Here is a 21,373-nt window from a genome sequence, read left to right on the forward strand (position 1 = left end):
ACCCGGACCAGCCACCCGGACAGCTGATGAAACTGAAGAGTATTTCTGTCTGTAATAAAGCCCTTTTGGCAGGGCCTGGCTCCCCAGTGGGTGGGCCTTTCCCTCCTGGGGCCCACCCATGGCTGCGCCCCGGCCCAGTTATTTGAAATCCATAGATTACGGCCTAATGAATTTATTTGAATTGACTGATTTCCTTTTATGAATTGAAAAATTGTTGAAATTGTTGCATTTACATTTTTGTTTAGTATAGATGTAAAATTGCGCGACCTAAGCGCTCCTCTACAAAAACATCAGAATTATTGACCGATATCTTGAGTTATCTATTAATTCAGATTTTATTAGGTAGTGTATACTGGCTATGGCATCTCAAAATTGACAAGCGGTACTATTGACACTTTTTTCCCCCCATTTTTCAAGTGAAGGTCAAAGGAATGCGAGCACACTTTCACCTAGCCAAACCGAAGAATGCGGAAGCCTTTTGAGTGACAGTTTTGTACTTTGAGAAAATGATCAACATAGCCAAAGGTTTTACATTATTCCAAAGGTCCTTTAGTCTTGTCCGCTTTTAGGTATATTCTGTCTATTTCTAAGCATCAGTTCCTATTACAATGCATTGACCATCATCATATAGGCCTACATACTAACCAACATACTCCGTTATTGATGCGATCCATGAATGCATTGCATTTGCCTTCTACTCACACTCTCTCTTTAGTCCCAGCACACACAAGAAGCTGAACTACAGGAAGTGAAGTAATGTAATAGAATGTGAAGGAAATGCGGCACGTTTTAGTCAGATGACCACAGAGGAAGGCTGTTCATTCCAGAAACACAGAACATGGAATGGTTCAGGTGTTCTGGTTGAATCGCTACACCATTAGGTGTGTGGGCGTGGATGTTTGTCTGTCAGTCGTTTCATGTCGGGAGGAAGAGCATCAGGGGGAAGGAAGTGTCACACAATGACCTAGCCTCTTTTTTTTTGCCGGAATTGACATTTAAAACCCAATCTGCTTCATGCCCCTTTGTGGATGCTACAAGGCTCTATAGACACAATAGGCTACATCTGGTTTATAGTGTAGAGCAGTGGTTCCCAAATGTTTTATTGTCCCATACCCCTTCAAACATTCAACCTCCAGCTGCGTACCCTCTCTAGCACCAGGGTCAGCGCACTCTCAGATGTTGTTTTTTGCCATCATTGTAAGCCTGCCACACACACACTATATGATATATTTATTAAACATAAGAATGAGTGTGTTTCTGTCACAACCTGGCTCGTGGGAAGTGACAAAGAGCTCTTATAGGACCAGGGCACAAATAATAATATCAATAATTTCTCATTTTATTTAGCCATCTTACATATAACACTTTATTTGTTAATCGAAAATTGTGAATATTTCACCACAGGTTAATGAGAAGGGTGTGCTTGAAAGGATGTACACAACTCTGCAATGTTGGGTTGTATTGGAGAGTCTGTCTTAAATCATTTTCCACACACAGTCTGTGCCTGTATTTAGTTTTCATGCTAGTGAGGGCCGAGAATCCACTCTCACATATTTTTCAAGACAGGATACTCTGAGCGCAGCCCAATCCAGAAATCTGGCAGTGGCTTCTGATTTTAAATACAATTTTCACAGAACCGCTTGTTGAAATTTCGATGAGGTTCTCTTGTTCAGATATTGGTAAGTGGACAGGAGGCAGGGCATGAAAGGGATAATGAATTCAGTTGTTTGTCATCCGTTTCGAGAAGGTACCTGCGTAATTGCATACCAAACTCACTCAGGTGCTTCGCGATATCACATTTGACATGGTCTGTAAACTTGAGTTTATTTGATGGAAAGACCTGTGTGCTGTCCTTGTTAATGCAGACACAGGAGAGCTCAAACTTCTTAAATCATAGCCTCAATTTTGTCCCACACATTGAATATAGTTGTGGAGAGAACCTGTAATCCTAGATTCAGATCATTCAGGCGATTAAAAAAACAAAAACAAAAAAAACCCACCCAGATAGGCCAGTCGTGTGTGAAACTCATCATCATGCAGGCGGTCAGACAAGTGAAAATTATGCTCAGTAAAGAAAACTTTAAGCTCGTCTTTCAATTTAAAAAAAAATGTGTCAATACTTTGCCCCTTGATAACCAGCGCACTTCTGTATGTTGTAAAAGCGTTACATGGTCGCTGCCCATATCATTGCATAGTGCAGAAAATACAGTGCTGTGAAAAAGTATTTGCCCCCTTTCTGATTTCTTATTTTTTTGCACATTTGTCACACTTAAATGTTTCAGATAATCCACATTTTTTAAATATTACACAAAGATAACCCAAGTAAACACAAAATGCAGTTTAACTGATAATTGTTTTAAGGGAAAAAATATATCCGAACCTTCATGGCCCCATGTGATAAAGTAATTGCCCCCCCCCCATTATTAAATCATGAATTTACTGTGGTTAATCAAATTTTTTGGAAAGCTGAGTTCAATTTCACTAGCCACACCCAGGCCTGATTACTGCCAGACCTGTTGAATCAAGAAATCACTTAAATACAACCTGTCTGACAAAGTGAAGTCTGACAAAAGATCTCAAAAAGCAAGACATCATGCCACGATCCAAAGAAAGGAACGGATGAGAAACAAAGTAATTTACATCTATCAGTCTGGAAAATGGTTACAAAGCCATTTCTAAAGTTTTGGGACTCCAGCGAACCACGGTGAGAGCCATTATCCACAAATGGAGAAAATTTGGAACAGTGGTGAACCTTCCCAGGAGTGGCCGGCCTACCAAAATTACCCCAAGAGCGCAGCGACGACTCATCCAAGAGGTCACAAAAGAACCCACAACAACATCTAAAGAACTGCAGGCCTCAGTTAAGGTCAGTGCTCATGACTCAACCATAAGAAAGAGACTGGGCAAAAATGGCATCCATGGCAGAGTTCCAAGGTGAAAACCACTGCTGACCAAAAAGAACATAAAGGCTCAAAATATTCTGTGGACTGACGAGACAAAAGTTGAACTGTTTGGAAGGTCTGCGTCCCGTTACATCTGGCATAAAAGTAACACAGCATTTCAGAAAAAGAGCATCATACCAACAGTCAAATATGGTGGAGGTATTGTGATGGGCTGCTTCAGGACCTAGATGACTTGCTGTAATTGATGGAACCATGAATTCTACTCTCTACCAAAAAATCCTGAAGGAGAATGTCCGGCCATCAGTTCGTGACCTCAAGCTGAAGTGCAATTGGGATCTGCAGCAGGACAATGATCCAAAACACACCAGCAAGTCCACCTCCTGAATGGCTTAAAAAAAGAAAATGGGGGGTTTGGAGTGGCCTAGTCAAAGTCCGGACTTGAATCCGATTGAGATGCTGTGGCGTGACCTTAAAAAGGTGGTTCATGCTTGAAAATGTGGCTGAATTGAAACAACTCTGCAAAGAAGAATGGGCCAAATGTCCTCCACAGCGATGTGAAAGACTCATGGCCAGTTATTGCAAACGCTTGATTGCAGTTGTTGCTGCTGAGGGTGGCACAACCAGTTATTATGTTTAGGGGGCAATTACTTTGTCACATAGGGCTATGAAGGTTCGGATAGCTTTTTTCCCTCAAATAAAATCATCACTTAAACTGCATTTTGTGTTCTCTTTGTATATTATTTTAATTTGTTTGATCTGAAACATTTAAGTGTGACACGTGCAAAAAAAAAAAAAAATTAGGAAGGGTGCAAATAATTTTTCATAGCACTGTACATGAGAGTTCAGGGACCTTGCTTTAACAAAGTTAACAATTTTCACTGTAGTGTCCAAAATGTCTTTCAAGCTGTCAGGCATTCCCTTGGCAGCAAGAGCCTCTCTGTAGATGCTACAGTGTACCCAAGTGGCGTTGGGAGCAACTACTTGCGCGCACGTTACCACTCCACCATGTCTCCCTGTCATGGCTTTTGCGCCATCAGTACAGATACCAACACATCCTGACCACCAAAGTCCATTTGATGTCACAAAGCTGTCCAATACTTAAAAAATATCCTCTCCTGTTGTCCTGGTTTCCACTGGTTTGCAGAAGAGGATGTTTTCCTTAATTGACCCCCCATAAACGTAACGGACATATACCAGGAGCTGTCTCAGGCCCACCGCCACGTCTGTTGACTCATCCAGTTGTAACACATAGAATTCACTAGCTTGTATGCAAAGCAGTCATTTTTTCAAAACATATCCTGCCATGTCACTGATGCGTCGGGAAACAGTGTTGTTTGATGAAGAAATTGTCTGTGTAGTTGTTTTTTGCATTTTCCCTCAGCATTGTCCCAAACATATCCGCTGCAGCAGGAAGAATTAAGAACCTCCACAATAGTATGGGGCTTGCCTGTCCGGGGCACTCGGTAGCTCACCATATAAGACGCTTCTAGCCCCTTCGTATTAATGGTATCCGTTGCTTTTATACATGTCTTACTACTCGAAAGTCATCTTAATTCTCACTCAACACCTGTGGCTTATTTTTCAAATTAAATTGGCATGTTTTTGTTTCTAAATGTCCGCGCAAGAGTGAAGGTTTCATCGAGTGATGAGATAGTACTTTTGCAAGTATAATGCACTGTAACTGAGGAAAGGCACTACTCCCAATCGAAGTGAACCCCAAATCAATGTAGTTATCATATTTGCACCTTTTCGATGGTCTAATGTCCCTGTCTATTGTTCGGTGCTTTCCCGGGTAAGGGGGCAGCAGCTCTTCGGCTGCATCAGTTTCACAACTGTCAGTGTCCATGCTAGCTGGGCTAACAACAAGTGTAGAATTACTGATCCTAGCGTTGATTGTGCTCGTGGAAGCGGAACCGCTTGTGTCGTCAACAGGATGTTACAACCAGTAGAGCTGGTATGTGTCTCTATGGATGCGGGCCTTTTTGTTTTAAACCATTTTTCAATTTTCGAGCAAACGGAAGGAGCAGCAGCTACGTTTGGCTACATATGGACCGTTAGTGGAATTCCCATGAGAGAGTAACGGTTAATGTGATTGGATGTTAATTATTTTACTAGGCTACCTGTATTTGATATTGTGTTGTTGCTTAGATGGTTTAAATGTATTTTTGGCAGTGAAACGAGGCTACTCAGGTGAGAGTAAATGTATAGCCTCATTGGAAAATATGAATGGACTGTTTGAAAATGTGAATAGAAATAAAACAATTTTCTTTTTCTTTTTTAAATGTGAATCACATTTATATTTGGCGTACTCCCGACAGCATTGCACGTACCCCAGTTTGGCAATACCTGGTGTAGAGGATATGTTTTTGTTAATTCAATAGTAGTTTGTTCTTGGGACACATTTTAAGATCATTAAAGACAACTTATTTTCAAAGATGCAAAACTGCTCCACAATCGCCCAGTGTGGCAGCCCAGTGCTCCAACCTCTCCCACCTGTATATGAATCTTTTGGAAGGGGTTGGGATAAAGCAGAAGTCAAATTTTGGTTGGACCTAAGTGGCACTGAAATGCTCAAATCAACCTACATTGTTTTACATGTCGATGTTAGGTAACCTTGTTGAATGTGATGTTATGAAAATGCTTTGAGCAAAATATTAAACGTTTTCAAGAGCCTAGCACAAGCTTAGAGATGTGGCCGCAGCCATATTGAAACAACGTTATAGGAATTGATAGTTTATAAAAAACAGAAATAACTTATTTACATAACTATTCAGACCCTTCGCTATGAGACTCGAAATTCAATTGATTGGACATGATTTGGAAAGGCACACACCTGTCTATATAAGGTCCCACAGTTGACAATGCATGTCAGAGCATAAACCAAGCCATGGGGTCGAAGAAACTGTCCGTAGAGCCCAGAAACAGTATTGTGTCGAGGCACAGATCTGGGGAAGGGCATTGAAGGTCCCCAAGAACACAGTGGCCTCCATCATTCTTAAATGGAAGAAGTTTGGAACCACTAACACTCTTTCTAGAGCTGGCCAAACTGAGCAATCAGGAGAGATGGACCTTGGTCAGGGAGGTGACCAAGAACCTGATGGTTACTGACAGTGCTTCATAGTTCCTCTGTGGAGATGGTTGTCCTTCTGGAAGATTCTCCCATCTCTGCAGCACTCTATCATTCAGGCCTTTTTATGGTAGAGTGGCCAGAAAGAAGACACTCTTCAGTACATGACAGCCCGCTTGGATTTTGCCAAAATGCACCTAAAAGACAAGAAACAAGATTCTCTGGTCTGATGTAACCAAGACTGAACTATTTCGCCTGAATGAGAAGCATCACATCCGGAGGAAACCTGGCACCATTCCAACAGTGAAGCATGGTGGTGGCAGCATTATGTTGTGGGATGTTTTTCAGCGGCAGGGATTGGGAAATAGTCTGGATCGAGACAAAGATGAATGGAGCAAAGTATAGAGATACTTGATGAAAACTTGCTTCAGAGCACTCTGACTGAGGTGATGGTTCACCTTCCAACAGGACAATGACCCTAAGCACACAGCCAAGACACCGCAGGAGTGGCTTCGGGACAAGTCTCTGAATGTTCTTGAATGGCTCAGCCAAAGCCGGACTTGAACACAATCGAACATATCTGGAGAGACCTGAAAATGGCTATGCAGCGACGCTCCCCATCCAACCTGAGAACTTGAAAGGATCTACAGAGAAAAATGGGAGAAACTCCCCACATACAGGTGTGCCAAGCTTGAAGCATCATACCCAAAAAGACTCAAGGCTGTAATCGCTGCCAAAGGAACGTCAATGAAGTACTGAGTAAAAGGTCTGAATACTCGTGTAAATGTGATATTTTTTTATATAAATTCGCAAAAATGTCTAAAAACCTGTTTGTTTTTTGCCATTATAGTGTATTGTGTGTAGATTCATCAGGTGGGGGAAAATATATATATATCAATTTTAGAATAAGGCTGTAACGTAACAATGTGGAAAAAGTCAAGGGGTCTGAATACTTTCCGAATGCACTGTATATAATATATTTTTTGAAAAATGTGACATGGCCGGAGGCCCATGGGCTTATAGTTTTTTGTTTCTATTTTTTTGCTAAATGTTTGTTATACTACTCTATAATGAGCCATTGCCTGACCAGTGGGCAACGGCCAGCCCCCCTACCAAGATGGACCAACCCGGTTTTCTGAGCTGAGGTTACTCAACCTCACATTCAAAGTCAAGCGCAGCATCGGGAAAGATACCTGCTCTGACTCGTCATCAGTTAGTCTGCCAAGATTATTGATCGTAAAAAAAGTGGGAATCGTGCCTATAAACGTAGGAGCACATTCTACGTTATCACCTCACTCAAAACTTCCTATTTTTGTGGTGGCTAAACCCATGATTTGGTCAAACGGTAAAGTGCATTATGATTTCTCTAATGAAAGTGTCTGCCCTGCCGCTGTGCTTGTTTCGCTGGGTTATCCTGCTGTGATGAGTGAAACACTGTCCTCTCTGCCCCATGCGCTTCAGAGAGATGCATGCTGATCGTATAACATTTCAAAATGCAATTGGTGGAAAAAGTACTCAATTGTCATACTTGAGTAAAAGTAAAGATATTAATTAATAGAAAGTGAATCAAGTTCGTCACCCAATAAAATACTAGAGGAAAAGTCGAAAATAATTTGGTTTTAAATATACTTAAGTATCAAAAGTAAATGAAATTGCTAAAATGTACTTAAGTATCAAAAGTAAAAGTATAAACCATTTCAAATTCTTATATTAAGCAGACCAGATGGCACCATTTTAACTTTTTATTTTTAAATTGATGGATAGCCAGGGACACACTCCAACACTGACATAATTCACAAACAAAGCATTTGTTTGAGTCCACCAGATCAGAGGCAGGAGGGATTTCTTTATTTTTTTTTATTTCACATTTATTTAATCAGGTTGGCTAGTTAAGAACAAGTTCTCATTTGCAACTGCGACCTGGCAAAGATAAAGCAAAGCAGTGTGACACAGACAACAACACAGAGTTACACATGGAGTAAACAATAAACAAGCCAATGACACAGTAGAAAAAAAGAGTCTATATACAGAATGTGCAAAAGGCATGAGGAGGTAGGCAATAAATAGGCCATAGGAGCGAATAATTACAATTTAGCAGATTAACACTGGAGTGATAAATTATCATATGATGATATATGCAAGTAGAGATACTGGTGTGCAAAAGAGCAGAAAAGTAAATAAAATAAAAACAGTATGGGGATGAGGTAGGTAGATTTGGGGTGGGCTATTTACAGATGGACTATGTACAGCTGCAGCGATCGGTTAGCTACTCAGATAGCAGATGTTTAAAGTTGGTGAGGGAAATGAAAGTCTCCAACTTCAGCGATTTTTGCAATTCGTTCCAGTCACTGGCAGCAGAGAACTGGAAGGAAAGGCGGCCAAATGAGGTGTTGGCTTTGGGGATGATCAGTGAGATATACCTGCTGGAACGTGTGCTACGGGTGGGTGTTATTGTGACCAGTGAGCTGAGATAAGGCGGTGCTTTACCTAGAATGGACTTGTAGATGACCTGGAGCCAGTGGGTCTGGCGACGAATATGTAGCGAGGGCCAGCCGACGAGAGCATTCAGGTCGCAGTGGTGGGTGGTATAAGGTGATTTGGTAATAAAACGGATGGCACTGTGATAGCCTGCATCCAGTTTGCTAAGTAGAGTGTTGGAAGCTATTTTGTAGAGGACATCGCCAAAGTCGAGGATCGGTAGGATAGTCAGTTTTACTAGGGTAAATTTGGCGGTGTGAGTGTAGGAGGCTTTGTCGCGAAATAGAAAGCTGATTCTTCTAGATTTGATTTTTGGAGATGTTTAATATGAGTCTGGAAGGAGAGTTTACAGTCTAACCAGACACCTAGATATATATAGTTGTCCACATATTCTAGGTCAAAACCGTCCAGGGTGGTGATGCTAGGCGGGCGGGCGGGTGGGGGCAGCGAACGGTTGAAAAGCATGCATTTGGTTTTACTAGCGTTTTAAGAGCAGTTGGAGGCCACGGAAGGAGTGTTGTATGGCATTGATGCTCGTTTGGAGGTTAGTTAGCACAGTGTCCAATGAAGGGCCAGAAGCATACAAAATGGTGTCATCTGCATAGAGGTTGATCAGGGAATCGCCCACAGCAAGACGACATCATTGATATATACAAAGAAAAGAGTCGGCCTGAGAATTTAACCATGTGGCACCCCCATAGAAACTGCCTGAGGTCCGGACAACATGCCCTCCGATTTTGACACACTAAACTCTGTCTGCAAAGTAGTTGGTGAACCAGGCGAGGCATTCATTAAAAAAACCAAGGCTATTGAGTCTGCCGATAAGAATAAGGCGATTGACAGAGTTGAAAGCCTTGGCCAGGTCGATGAAGACGGTTGCACAGTACTGTCTTTTATCGATGGCGGTTATGATCTTGTTTAGTACCTTGAGCGTGGCTGAGGTGCACCCGTGACCGGCTCGGCAGCAGGATTGTGCAGCGGAGAAGGTACCATGGGATTCGAAATGGTCAGTGATCTGTTTATTAACTTGGCTTTCGAAGACTTTAAATAGGCAGTGCAGGATGGATATAGGTCTGTAACAGTTTGGGTCTAGGGTGTCACCCCCTTTGAAGAGGGGGATGACTACGGCAGCTTGCCAATCTTTAGGGATCTCGGACGATACGACAGATGGTGAGATGGTGAGGAAGTTACTTTTAAAGAATGACCAGACATCCTCAACTGACGGGATGAGGTCAATATCCTTCCAGGATACCCGGGCCAGGTCAATTAGAAAGGCCTGCTCGCAGAAGTGTTTTTGGGAGCATTTGACAGTGATGAGGGGTGGTCGTTTGACCGTGGGCCCAAAGCGGATACAGGCAATCAGGCAGTGATCGCTGAGTTCCTGGTTGAAGACGGCGGAAGTGTATTTGGAGGGCAAGTCAGGATAATGTTTGAGGGTGCCCATGTTTACGGTTTTAGCGTTGTACCTGGTGGGTTCCTTGATGATTTGTGTGAGATTGAGGGCATCTTGCTTAGATTGTAGGACTGCCGGGGTGTTAAGCATATCCCAGTTTAGGTCGCCTAACAGAACAAACTCTGAAGCTAGATGTGGGGGCGATCAATTCACAAATGGTGTCCAGGGCACAGCTGGGAGCGGAGGGGGGTCGATAGCAGGCGGCAACAGTGAGAGACTTATTTCTGGAGAGATACATTTTTAAAATTAGAAGTTCAAACTGTTTAGGTATAGACCTGGAAAGTATGACAGAACTTTGCAGGCTATATCTGCAGTAGATTGCAACTCCTCCCCCTTTGGCAGTTCTATCTTGACGGAAAATGTTGTAGCTGGGTATGGAAATCTCAGAATTGTTGGTGGCCTTCCTAATCCAGGATTCAGACATGGCAAGGACACCAGGGTTGGCGGAGAGTGCTAAAGCAGTGAGTAAAACAAACTTAGGGAGGAGGCTTCTGATGTTGACATGCATGAAACCAAGTTTTTTTTTTGATCACAGAAGTCAACAAATGAGAGTGCCTGGGGACATGCACGGCCTGGGTTTACTTCCACATCACCCGAGGAACAGAGGAGGAGTAGGATGAGGGGTCGGCTAAAGGCTATCAAAACTGTTCGCCTAGGGGACAAAGAATAAAAGGAGCACGTTTCTTGGCGTGGTAGATTAGATTCAGGGCATAATGTGCAGACGGGTATGGTGGGGTGCGGGTACAGCGGAGGTAAGCCCAGCCACTGAGTGATGATAAGAGAGGTTGTATCTCTGGATAAGCTGGTTATAATGGGTGAGGTTACCGCATGTGTGGGAGGTGGGACAAAGGAGGTATCAGAGGTATAATGAGTGGAATTCGGGGCTCCATTGTAAACTAAAACAATGATAACTAACCTAAACAACAGTATGCAAGGTATTTTGACATATGAGAGAGACATACAGCGAGGCATAAAGTAATCACAGGTGTTGATTTCGAGAGCCGGGTGAGACAACAACAGCTAATCAGCTAAAACAACAGGTAAAAATGACGATGAATGGGCAGAGAGGGTCGGCTACACACAGAGCCTGAGTTCGCGGCTGGGGCCGACAGATAAAAAATAAATAAAAATTAATTGAATGGAGTACCGTGATTAATGGACAGTCCAGCGGGCATCAGCTATGTAGCCAAGTGATCATATGGTCCAGGGAGCAACAATACAGGGAAGCCGCGGAGTTGTCGTTACTCCGCTAGCACGCGGGCGACATGGCGTTTAAAGTTAGTAGCCGTGACAGTAGAAGCGTCTGCTCCGACGGAGGCCGGTTGAAGGCACAGCGGATGGAGTATTCGTCGGCAGACCTGTCATGGTGGTGCGGTGGGGTGCTGTGTCGACTAAGGATCCAAGCCAGATGGCGAAAGAGGTGTTGTAGTAATTTAGTTTTCTATCCGGGAGATGCGCCTGGCTCACGGCTAACTGGTGCTAGCTTCAGAGCAGCGGCGTTAGCCACTATAGCCACTCGGTAGCAGCGGTGATCCGGTGCCAAGGTCCTGAACTTACGGCAAGGATCCGGTGGAGTAGTGGATTCTAGCCGTGTTTGGGTGGAGTCCGGGTGAACAACTGAGTAGGCCGGGAGGTGGGCCTCAGGGATAGCTTCGGTACTGGGTAACTCGGTGGGTGCTAGCTAGCTGTGAAGATCAGAAGTAGTGTTCCAGGGATTACGGCAGGAATACGGCATTGTAGTGGAGAGACAGTCCGTTACTGGTAGGCTGGCGAGTATTATCCAAGCTAAATAAAGGGCTGGTACCTGTGCAGAAGTTAAAGGCCGCTAGCAGTGGCTAACAATGACTAAATATCTTGAGGCTAATTAGCTGGTTATCGTCTAGAAATAAAAAAATAATAGCGGTTCCGTATCACATTGGGTGAGGCAGGTTACCGGAAGGTGGACTTGAACTAAAATGGAGAAGAGATTGAAAATAAAATTTAAATGTATACAAAAAAGATGAAAAAATACAAAAGTACACGAGAGGACGAACAAAACACGTCTGCACTGCTACGCAGAGACAAATCATGGCATGGGGTGTTCTCTTAAGTGTATGAGTTCGACCATTTTCCTGTCAAAATGTAACAAGTAATTTTGGGTGTTTTTATTTATTTATTTATTTCACCTTTATTTAACCAGGTAGGCAAGTTGAGAACAAGTTCTCATTTACAATTGCGACCTGGCCTGGATAAAGCAAAGCAGTTCGACACATACAACGACACAGAGTTACACATGGAGTAAAACAAACATACAGTCAATAATACAGTATAAACAAGTCTATATACGATGTGAGCAAATGAGGTGAGATAAGGGAGGTAAAGGCAAAAAAAGGCCATGGTGGCAAAGTAAATACAATATAGCAAGTAAAACACTGGAATGGTAGATTTGCAATGGAAGAATGTGCAAAGTAGAAATAAAAATAATGGGGTGCAAAGGAGCAAAATAAATAAATTAATTCAATACAGTAGGGAAAGAGGTAGTTGTTTGGGCTAAAATATCGGTGGGCTATGTACAGGTGCAGTAATCTGTGAGCTGCTCTGACAGTTGGTGCTTAAAGCTAGTGAGGGAGATAAGTGTTTCCAGTTTCAGTGCTTTTTGTAGTTTGTTCCAGTCATTGGCAGCAGAGAACTGGAAGGAGAGGCGGCCAAAGAAAGAATTGGTTTTGGGGGTGACTAGAGAGATATACCTGCTGGAGCGTGTGCTACAGGTGGGAGATGCTATGGTGACCAGCGAGCTGAGATAAGGGGGGACTTTACCTAGCAGGGTCTTGTAGATGACATGGAGCCAGTGGGTTTGGCGACGAGTATGAAGCGAGGGCCAGCCAACGAGAGCGTACAGGTCGCAATGGTGGGTAGTATATGGGGCTTTGGTGACAAAACAGATTGCACTGTGATAGACAATTTGTTGAGTAGGGTATTGGAGGCTATTTTGTAAATGACATCGCCAAAGTCGAGGATTGGTAGGATGGTCAGTTTTACAAGGGTATGTTTGGCAGCATGAGTGAAGGATGCTTTGTTGCGAAATAGGAAGCCAATTCTAGATTTAACTTTGGATTGGAGATATTTGATATGGGTCTGGAAGGAGAGTTTACAGTCTAACCAGACACCTAAGTATTTGTAGTTGTCCACGTATTCTAAGTCAGAGCCGTCCAGAGTAGTGATGTTGGACAGGCTGGCAGGTGCGGGTAGCGATCGGTTGAAGAGCATGCATTTAGTTTTACTTGTATTTAAGAGCAATTGGAGGCCACGGAAGGAGAGTTGTATGGCATTGAAGCTTGCCTGGAGGGTTGTTAACACAGTGTCCAAAGAAGGGCCAGAAGTATACAGAATGGTGTCGTCTGCGTAGAGGTGGATCAGAGACTCACCAGCAGCAAGAGCGACCTCATTGATGTATACAGAGAAGAGAGTCGGTCCAAGAATTGAAACCTGTGGCACCCCCATAGAGACTGCCAGAGGTCCGGACAGCAGACCCTCCGATTTGACACACTGAACTCTATCAGAGAAGTAGTTGGTGAACCAGGCGAGGCAATCATTTGAGAAACCAAGGCTGTCGAGTCTGCCGATGAGGATGTGGTGATTGACAGAGTCGAAAGCCTTGGTGTCAGGGAAATGTATGGATTGAAAAAGTACATTATTTTCTTTTAAGTACAGATACCCCAAAAAACAACTTAAGTAGTACTTTAAAGTATTTTGTTTGACATTAAACTTGTCGTTATGAAAAAGTACACAAAACGGCAGCCTCAGCGGCCCGGTGCTCCAAAAAGCACATTTTCTCTATTTTAACACTAATCTGTTTAAAATGAATTCAGTAAATGTCAGCCTAGCAAGCCAAGCAACTAAAAGCAATTTTCTAAACAATGCTTTTTGTCCGTTGCTAGCTAGTTAGCTAGCTGGCTAGCCAGTTCAAATAATAAAATGCCAGGGCTGACTTCTTGACCCAGTCCAAATCAGTGTTCCCTGATTTAAAGACACTGTTTTCACTGATAATCCTCATGTCTTAAATATGAATCCACCACTAGTATCATGCCCCATGAAGTGGTCAATGTACTTTCAATGCTCAGTTCACTCTCCATCTGAACCATTTGACAAACCCTTGATAAAATAGGGATAAAAAGGCTGCTGCTATGTACAGAGGAGCACCAAAATGCTTTACATTTGAGTGTTTTCTGACACTCATTAAAAAAGGACCAGATTGTCTCTTTCAGCCTTACAACCGACCCATGCTGGACACCATGGTTGCAAAATCCAGTAATTTTCCCCCATATTCCCAGGTTTTCGAGAAAGGATTCTGGGTTTTGTGCTTATTCCTGTATGATTCAAGGAAAATTTCAACCTGGATTTTTGGAATACCAGGGAATTTGGGGAAAGTTACTGAAATGTTGCAACCCTGCTGGACACGGAGCAGCACTCCAAACTTCCCCTGCAGTTTAGAGCACCACTCAGTAGTCTTAAGAGCACAATGCCAGTGAAGACTGCATGTATGTTCTCATTCATTGCTTCCAGGCAAGGAGAATGGACAGCCTGGACCACAATCCAAGGAATCAAACCAGGTGCGGAGAATGGCATTGTATTGCATCTTTGATGTATTACTACAAGCTATCAGCTGTGTCAGCCAATGTCATAGGACTTTTGTTATCGCTTAGATTCTCAGCAGAGTAAGGCTTACTTCCCATCGTCCTCCCTCACGACGCCAGGACAGCGGAGTCAATCACCACCTTCCGGAGACACCTGAAACCCCACCTCTTCAAGGAATACCTAGGATAGGATAAGTAATCCTTCTCACCCCCCCTTAATGATTTAGATGCACTATTGTAAAGTGGCTGTTCCACTGGATGTCAGAAGGTGAATTCACCAATTTGTAAGTCGCTCTGGATAAGAGCGTCTGCTAAATGACTTAAATGTAAATGAAATGTAAATGTCCACTCTTAGAGGCTGTGGATAAAGAGGTATTACTCACACAGAGCTGTGGATTGGAGTCTGAGGTAACCAACATGTATCCTCAAAGTGAAAAGTAATTGTCTACCTGGTCTGAGTGGTGGATCACCTTTAGATTATGCTTAGTATAAGGTACAATGCTCTACCCCCTGTCCAATTCCAAAATGTGCACCGTTATGAACCTAAGACATTAAATTCATTGCCAAAATTACACAATGGAAAGCAGTAAACAAAATGAGTGGAATGAGTTCTTTCCATGTGGTTAGCTTTTTTTTTCATTTGTATTTTCAATCATTTCAAGTAAATAAGCATGGGCCCAGATTACAAAAACGACATGTAATCATTCATCATGAGTCCTGTTATAACATATATACACTACCGGTCAAAGGTTTTAGAACACCTACTCATTCAAGGGTTTTTCTTTTTACTATTTTCTACATTGTAGAATAATAGTGAAGACATCAAAACTATGAAATAACACATATGGAATCACATAATAACCAAAAAAGTGTTGAGCAAATCAAAACATATTTTATATTTGAGATTCTTTAAATAGCCACCCTTTGCCTTGACAGCTTTGCACACTCCTGGCATTCTCTCAACCAGCTTCACCTGGAATGCTTTTCCAACCGTCTTAAAGGAGTTCACACATGCTGAGCACTTGTTGACTGCTTTTCCTTCACTCTGCGATCCGTCTCATCCCAAACCATCTCAATTTGATTGATGTTGGAGGATTGTGAAGGCCAGGTAATGCAGTACTCATCACTCTCCTTCTTGGTAAATTAGCCCTTACATAGCCTGGAGGTGTGTTTTGGGTCATTATCCTGTTGAAAAACAAATGATAGTCCCACTAAGCCCAAACCAGATGGGATGGCGTATCGCTGCAGAATGCTGTGGTAGCCATGCTGGTTAAGTGTGCCTTGAATTCTAAATAAATCACTAACATTGTCACCAGCAAAGCACCCCCAAACCATAACACCAAATCGTCCATGCTTTACTGTGGGAAATACACATGCGGAGATCATCCGTTCACCCACAACGCATCTCACAAAGGCATGGCGGTTGGAACCAAAAATCTCAAATTTGGACTCCAGACCAAAGGACAAATTTCCACCGGTCTAATGTCCATTGCTTGGGCCAAGAAACAAAGTCAAGTATCTTCTTATTATTGGTGTCCTTTAGTAGTGGTTTATTTGCAGCAATTCGACCATGATGGCCTGATTCACACAGTCGCCTCTGAACAGTTGATGTTGAGATGTGTCTGTTACTTGAACGCTGTGAAGAATTTATTTGGGTTGCAATGTCTGATGCTGGTAACTCTAATGAACTTATCCTCTGCAGCAGAGGTAACTCTGGGTCTTCCATTCCTGTGGCGGTCCTCATGAGAGCCAGTTTCATCAAAGTGCTTGATGGTTTTTGCGACTGCACTTGAAAAATCGTTCAGTTCTTGAAATTTTTGAAATAGAGCTATCTTCTGTATACCCTCCACCTTGTCACAACACAACGGATTTGCTCAAAGATGTTAAGAAGGAAAGAAATTCCACAAATGAACTTTTAACAAGGCACACCTGTTAATTGCAATGCATTCCAGGTGACTACCTCATGAAGCTGGTTGAGAGAATGCCAAGAGTGTGCAAAGCTGTCATCAAGGCAACGGGTGGCTACTTTGAAGAATCTCAATTTGGATTTGTTGAACACTTTTTTTTGGTTACTACATGATTCCATATGTGTTATTTTAATAGTTGTGACATCTTCACTATAATTCTACAATGTAGAAAATAGTAAAAATTAAGAAAAACCCTTGAATGAGTAAATGTTCTAAAACTTTTGACCGGTAGTGTATGTTATACTGCTAAGGGTTGTTATGGTTCACTCTGGCAGACACATTTATTTATAATTCGAACCTCAATTCCCTTTCATATTGTGTTGTATTTCACACATATTGTATTTCAATTCAGCACTTGTCAAGATACCAAGTTAGTAGGTTGTTCTTCAAGTGGGGAAATGGTAGATGGGGTGTGATTTGGAGTAAGATTCAGTTAAGCTTTTTGGAGGGCATTTGATTGTACAGACAATGACAACAGCAACTCTGTATGAAATGTGGCTAAAATATAAACTTAACATGCAACAATTTCAAAGATTTTCCTGAGTTACAGTTCATATAAGGAAATCAGTCAATTGAAATAAATTCATTAGGCATTAATCTATGGATTTCACATGAATGGGAATACAGATATGCAACTGTTGGTTACTGATACTTTTGAAAATATGGGCCTCACCATTGGCCACAGGTTCTCGTCACGGTATCTCTGTGCATTCAAATTGCTATCGATAAAATGCCATTGTGTTTGTTGTCCGTTATTTATGAATGCCCACACCATAACCCCACCGCCACCATGGGGCACTCTGCTCACAAGGTTGAAATCAGCAAACCGCTCACCCACGCAATGCCATAAACCTGGTCTGTGGTTGTGAAGCTGGTTGGACATAATGCTGAATTCTCTAAAACAAAGTTGGAGGCAGCTAATAGAGGAATTTATTTGAAATTATCTGGCAAAGCTCTGGTGGATATTCCTGCAGTCACCATGCCAATTACACGCTCCGTCAAAACTTGAGACATTTGTGGCATTGTGTTGTGACAAAACTGCACATTTCAGTGGCATTTTATTGTCCCTAGCACAAGGTGGTATATAATGATCATATTGTTTCATCAAATTCTTGATATGCCACACCAGTCAGGTGGATGGATTATCTTGGAAAAGGAGAAATGCTCACTAAAAGGGATGTAATCAAATTTGTGCACAAAAATTGAGAGAAACATGATTTGTGGGTATGGAAAATGTCTGATCTTTTATTTCAGCTCATGAAACATGGGACCAACACTTTACATGTTGTGTTTATATTTTTGTTCAATGCATTTACAAATTCAAGGTGTTTTTCTGCCCTCTCCTTGTGAAAAGAGAACACTGCAACACACTTGAGTTGTGACAACTAATGGTCAGGCAAATGCACAATACTGTGCCTTGCGAAATTATTCGCCCCCCTTGAACTTTGCATTTATACGGAGACTTGATTACACACAGGTGGATTGTATTTATCATCATTAGTCATTTAGGTCAACATTGGATCATTCAGAGATCCTCACTGAACTTCTGGAGAGAGTTTGCTGCACTGAAAGTAAAGGGGCTGAATAATTTTCCACGCCCAATTTTTCAGTTTTTGATTTGTTAAAAAAGTTTGAAATATCCAATAAATGTCGTTCCACTTCATGATTGTGTCCCACTTGTTGTTGATTCTTCACAAAAAAATACAGTTTTATGTCTTTATGTTTGAAGCCTGAAATGTGGCAAAAGGTCGCAAAGTTCAAGGGGGCCGAATACTTTCGCAAGGCACTGTACATATACAAAATGTACATTTCTGAATAACTACTCATTTAGCTATATTAAGATGAGCTCTTTTATAACACCGCCGCAAACAACTCCATCACATCTAAGACCCTATCATGTCTCTCCTCCCAGATCTGCCGTCTACAGCAGCACCTGTCTGCAGGGGAGCACCAGCAGGACCTATTCTTGGGTCAGCCTGCAATGTTTGTCTCCCGAAACACCCAGCCCCCCACCCACAGCCTGGTGGAGCTCATCCAGCTGTGTGGGGGCACAGTCTGCAAAACGGTCCGGCAGACAGGCCTCTGCATAGGGGAGTACAACGGCAAGAGACCAGAAGGGAGCAGGATTCTCTCCGAGCAGTGGGTGCTGGGTAAGATGTCAGCCCAGTGTTAATTCATGTGTAGCCCTTTTACTCTCCATCCCATATACAGGTTGAAAAATGTAGATTACTTCACTGATAAGCACTTATATTGTACAGAGCAGGCTCTGGGTCACTGCTTTACTGCGATGTATGGGATTCAAGTTCTAAGCCGGAGCATCACCCGCAACAAGATGCCCCCATCCTTCCCGCAAATTGGGTTACATTTGCACATTGTAGTGTTGTCTCAGTAAGGGGAGTGTTGTAAATCAAGAGCACTCGATGTGTTCAGAAAGAGGAGAAGTCGAAATGTATATATACGTCCTTTGTCACACAAGCAAACCACACACCCATGAGTCCAAATGTGCACTTCACATTTCCAACTCATGTCATTTACAGCATCGAAATGTATGATCGCAATGATGCTTTACAGTTACAAGAAGAATATTGCGTCATACCCCAGGTTATTCTGAACAAAATGGGCCTATGTTCTGTGTTGTGAAGAAAATGGCCATGGAAGTCTCACCTGAATGCACTCATGACATTCCATATGCACCAAAATTGTATTGTTCTCTGAAGTACCTTGGGAAAGCCGAACACTGCAAGGTCATATTTTATAACTTCATGTTGGCAATAGAATAAGCTTTCAAATGCTGCCCACCTGACCCAGATTGCGATTTGTGATGGGCTGGTTTTGGATTGCGTAACAACAGTAATTGCGTGAAGGTGGGGTGCATGGCTGCATTCCAGACAAAAAACTGCTCATTCAGATCCTCAATGGAACAGCTAGGAGAGCTCCAGAAAGCGTCTAATAATAGTTGAAGGCTCTTTCCTTGTTATAAAAGTGCATTGAAATGACTTAAGAACTGTGCAGATTTTGAATAGCTGTATAGCCACTTGGAGACACCTCTCACTCAAACCCTTGACATTTTCAGTTTCTCTTGTTGCACCTACCCCAAATGTTCATGAATATTTGTATTATGTTACAAAATGTTGTGATTTGTTTTTTGATTGTGTGGTGTTACATTTGGCTTCAGCTTAGAATATTTATGTAAATTGAAGTTTTTACCCTCTGTGTCATTGTTTCTTTAACAATGGTATTCATTGACTTCCTTTTTCCTCTAGATTGTATCACACATCTCAAGCAACTTCCATATGAGAAGTATGACTTGGAATGGAAGTCCCGGTAATATGAATTTGGACTCAAACATGGAGAACACACATGGAAATCGTTTTGGCTTTTTTTTCTCCCTTGAATGTGAATTGACTTTCTACTGTTATTGCATTCTATTTAATAAAACTTTTACCTTGTCAGAATGTTTTCATCGCAGCATAACTTTGCAGGTTTTTATTTGATATAGACTGAAGTATAAGGACATCTCTATTTGTGATTATTTGTCACAAAACTAGTCATGTCAGTCCATCCACTCATCACAGTTCCAATTCAAAGATGAGTCTATTGTCAAAGCAGTGCTTTAATGTCATAGGAGTTTACGATACATCAAAGATAGCTGGTTATACGACACAAACTGATCTGGGACCAGGCTAGTGCTTATACAGTGTCTATTTAACAATTCACTTAGTAATTTACTGTCAAGTTATACTGGATAGCACAGGTCACACACTTGTCAGGTTTCATCAGACACACCCTACTATCTAAATAACTTTAAAACTCAGCCTTAGTTTTCGGCAGATCTTGCTTTACTGCTGCTGGCATCTGGCACTGACACCAGGGTTAGTTCAATGCCGGGTCCTTGGGACAACCTTACCCTAACCTTAAAGGTCCAGTGCAGCCAAAAAATGTGATTCCCTGTTTATTTTATTTCCACAGTGAGGTTAGAATAATATTGTGAAAATTATAATGCCCTTTTAGTGTAAGAGTTGTTTGTAAGGACAGCCTGAAATGTCAGCCTGTTTTGGTGGGTAGAGTTTTTGCCTGCCTGGGGAATTAGTTACAAATAACAGTTCCAAACCTCTCAGCCAATAACATAATTTTTAATTTTCTCCTCCCCACTCAGACCCCTCCCAGACATCTTGCAAAATTATTGCTAAGAAGCTATTTTATTTACCATGTTTAATTTAAAACAATCACAGTAAGGTACTTAATTGTTACACAGAAATTATTTGAAATTGAGATTTTAAAAAAAGTCTGCATTGGAACCTTTTATGACGTTTTAAATGTCAATTTAAATGGGGGTGATGTCTCAAGTATCCCGTTTAGACTTTTCCCTGACACCAGCACATAAGCAACTGTCATCCACCCTTACCAACCACCAATCTCAGAACTCTTCTTTAAACCAATCAGCTTGCACAATGTTGGCAAGTGTATTACGCCTCCAGCCTCCATCACACCAACAGTGTCATTGCATTTTGGTACACCAGAAGTACATTAATATCCAATGGAATGCTCCGTTTACCTTGCAGCATTGCACTGCAGAGGCAGCTGCAGTGCGTTCTGTGTGGTGCTAATGTTGGATGTTATAGAAGTATGCATCAAATTGAATAATTCGGCAGCTTGACAGAAATGGTAGCAGAAGGTGAATGTTGGACTTATGTTGCACACATATCCAGATGATGCTGCGTACCATTTTGCGCAAAAGGACCTGTAGGTGTGATCGAGGCGTAAGGGTAGGGTTTAGGGTCATTGTCTTCGGTCAGATAACATGACCTCAGTCTACACTGATTCCGCATTTATGTGGTAGTTGGAACTAGGAAACGGACAATTCCGACTTGCCAAATGGTTGTATACAGGTG

General features: G+C 42.1%; 1 protein-coding gene across 4 annotated transcripts in view; it reads left to right on the top strand.

Moving 5' to 3' along the window:
• Positions 1-19,930, top strand: part of LOC135512134 (microcephalin-like) — a 61,916-nt gene extending 41,986 nt beyond the window's left edge. For 2 of the 4 annotated variants that reach the window (XM_064933829.1, XM_064933833.1), the window contains exons 14-15: positions 18,394-18,631; positions 19,745-19,930. In XM_064933829.1, coding sequence (XP_064789901.1) covers positions 18,394-18,631; positions 19,745-19,809 — 303 coding nt within the window. In that variant the 3' untranslated portion in view covers positions 19,810-19,930. Of the gene's footprint in view, positions 1-14,443; positions 15,283-18,393; positions 18,632-19,744 lie in introns of those variants that run through there. The other 2 variants (XM_064933832.1, XM_064933830.1) reach the window with 2 other exon arrangements.
• The last annotated feature ends 1,443 nt before the right edge of the window (positions 19,931-21,373 follow it).

The sequence above is a fragment of the Oncorhynchus masou genome, chromosome 24 (assembly GCF_036934945.1).
Source record: "Oncorhynchus masou masou isolate Uvic2021 chromosome 24, UVic_Omas_1.1, whole genome shotgun sequence".
NCBI lineage: Eukaryota > Metazoa > Chordata > Actinopteri > Salmoniformes > Salmonidae > Oncorhynchus > Oncorhynchus masou.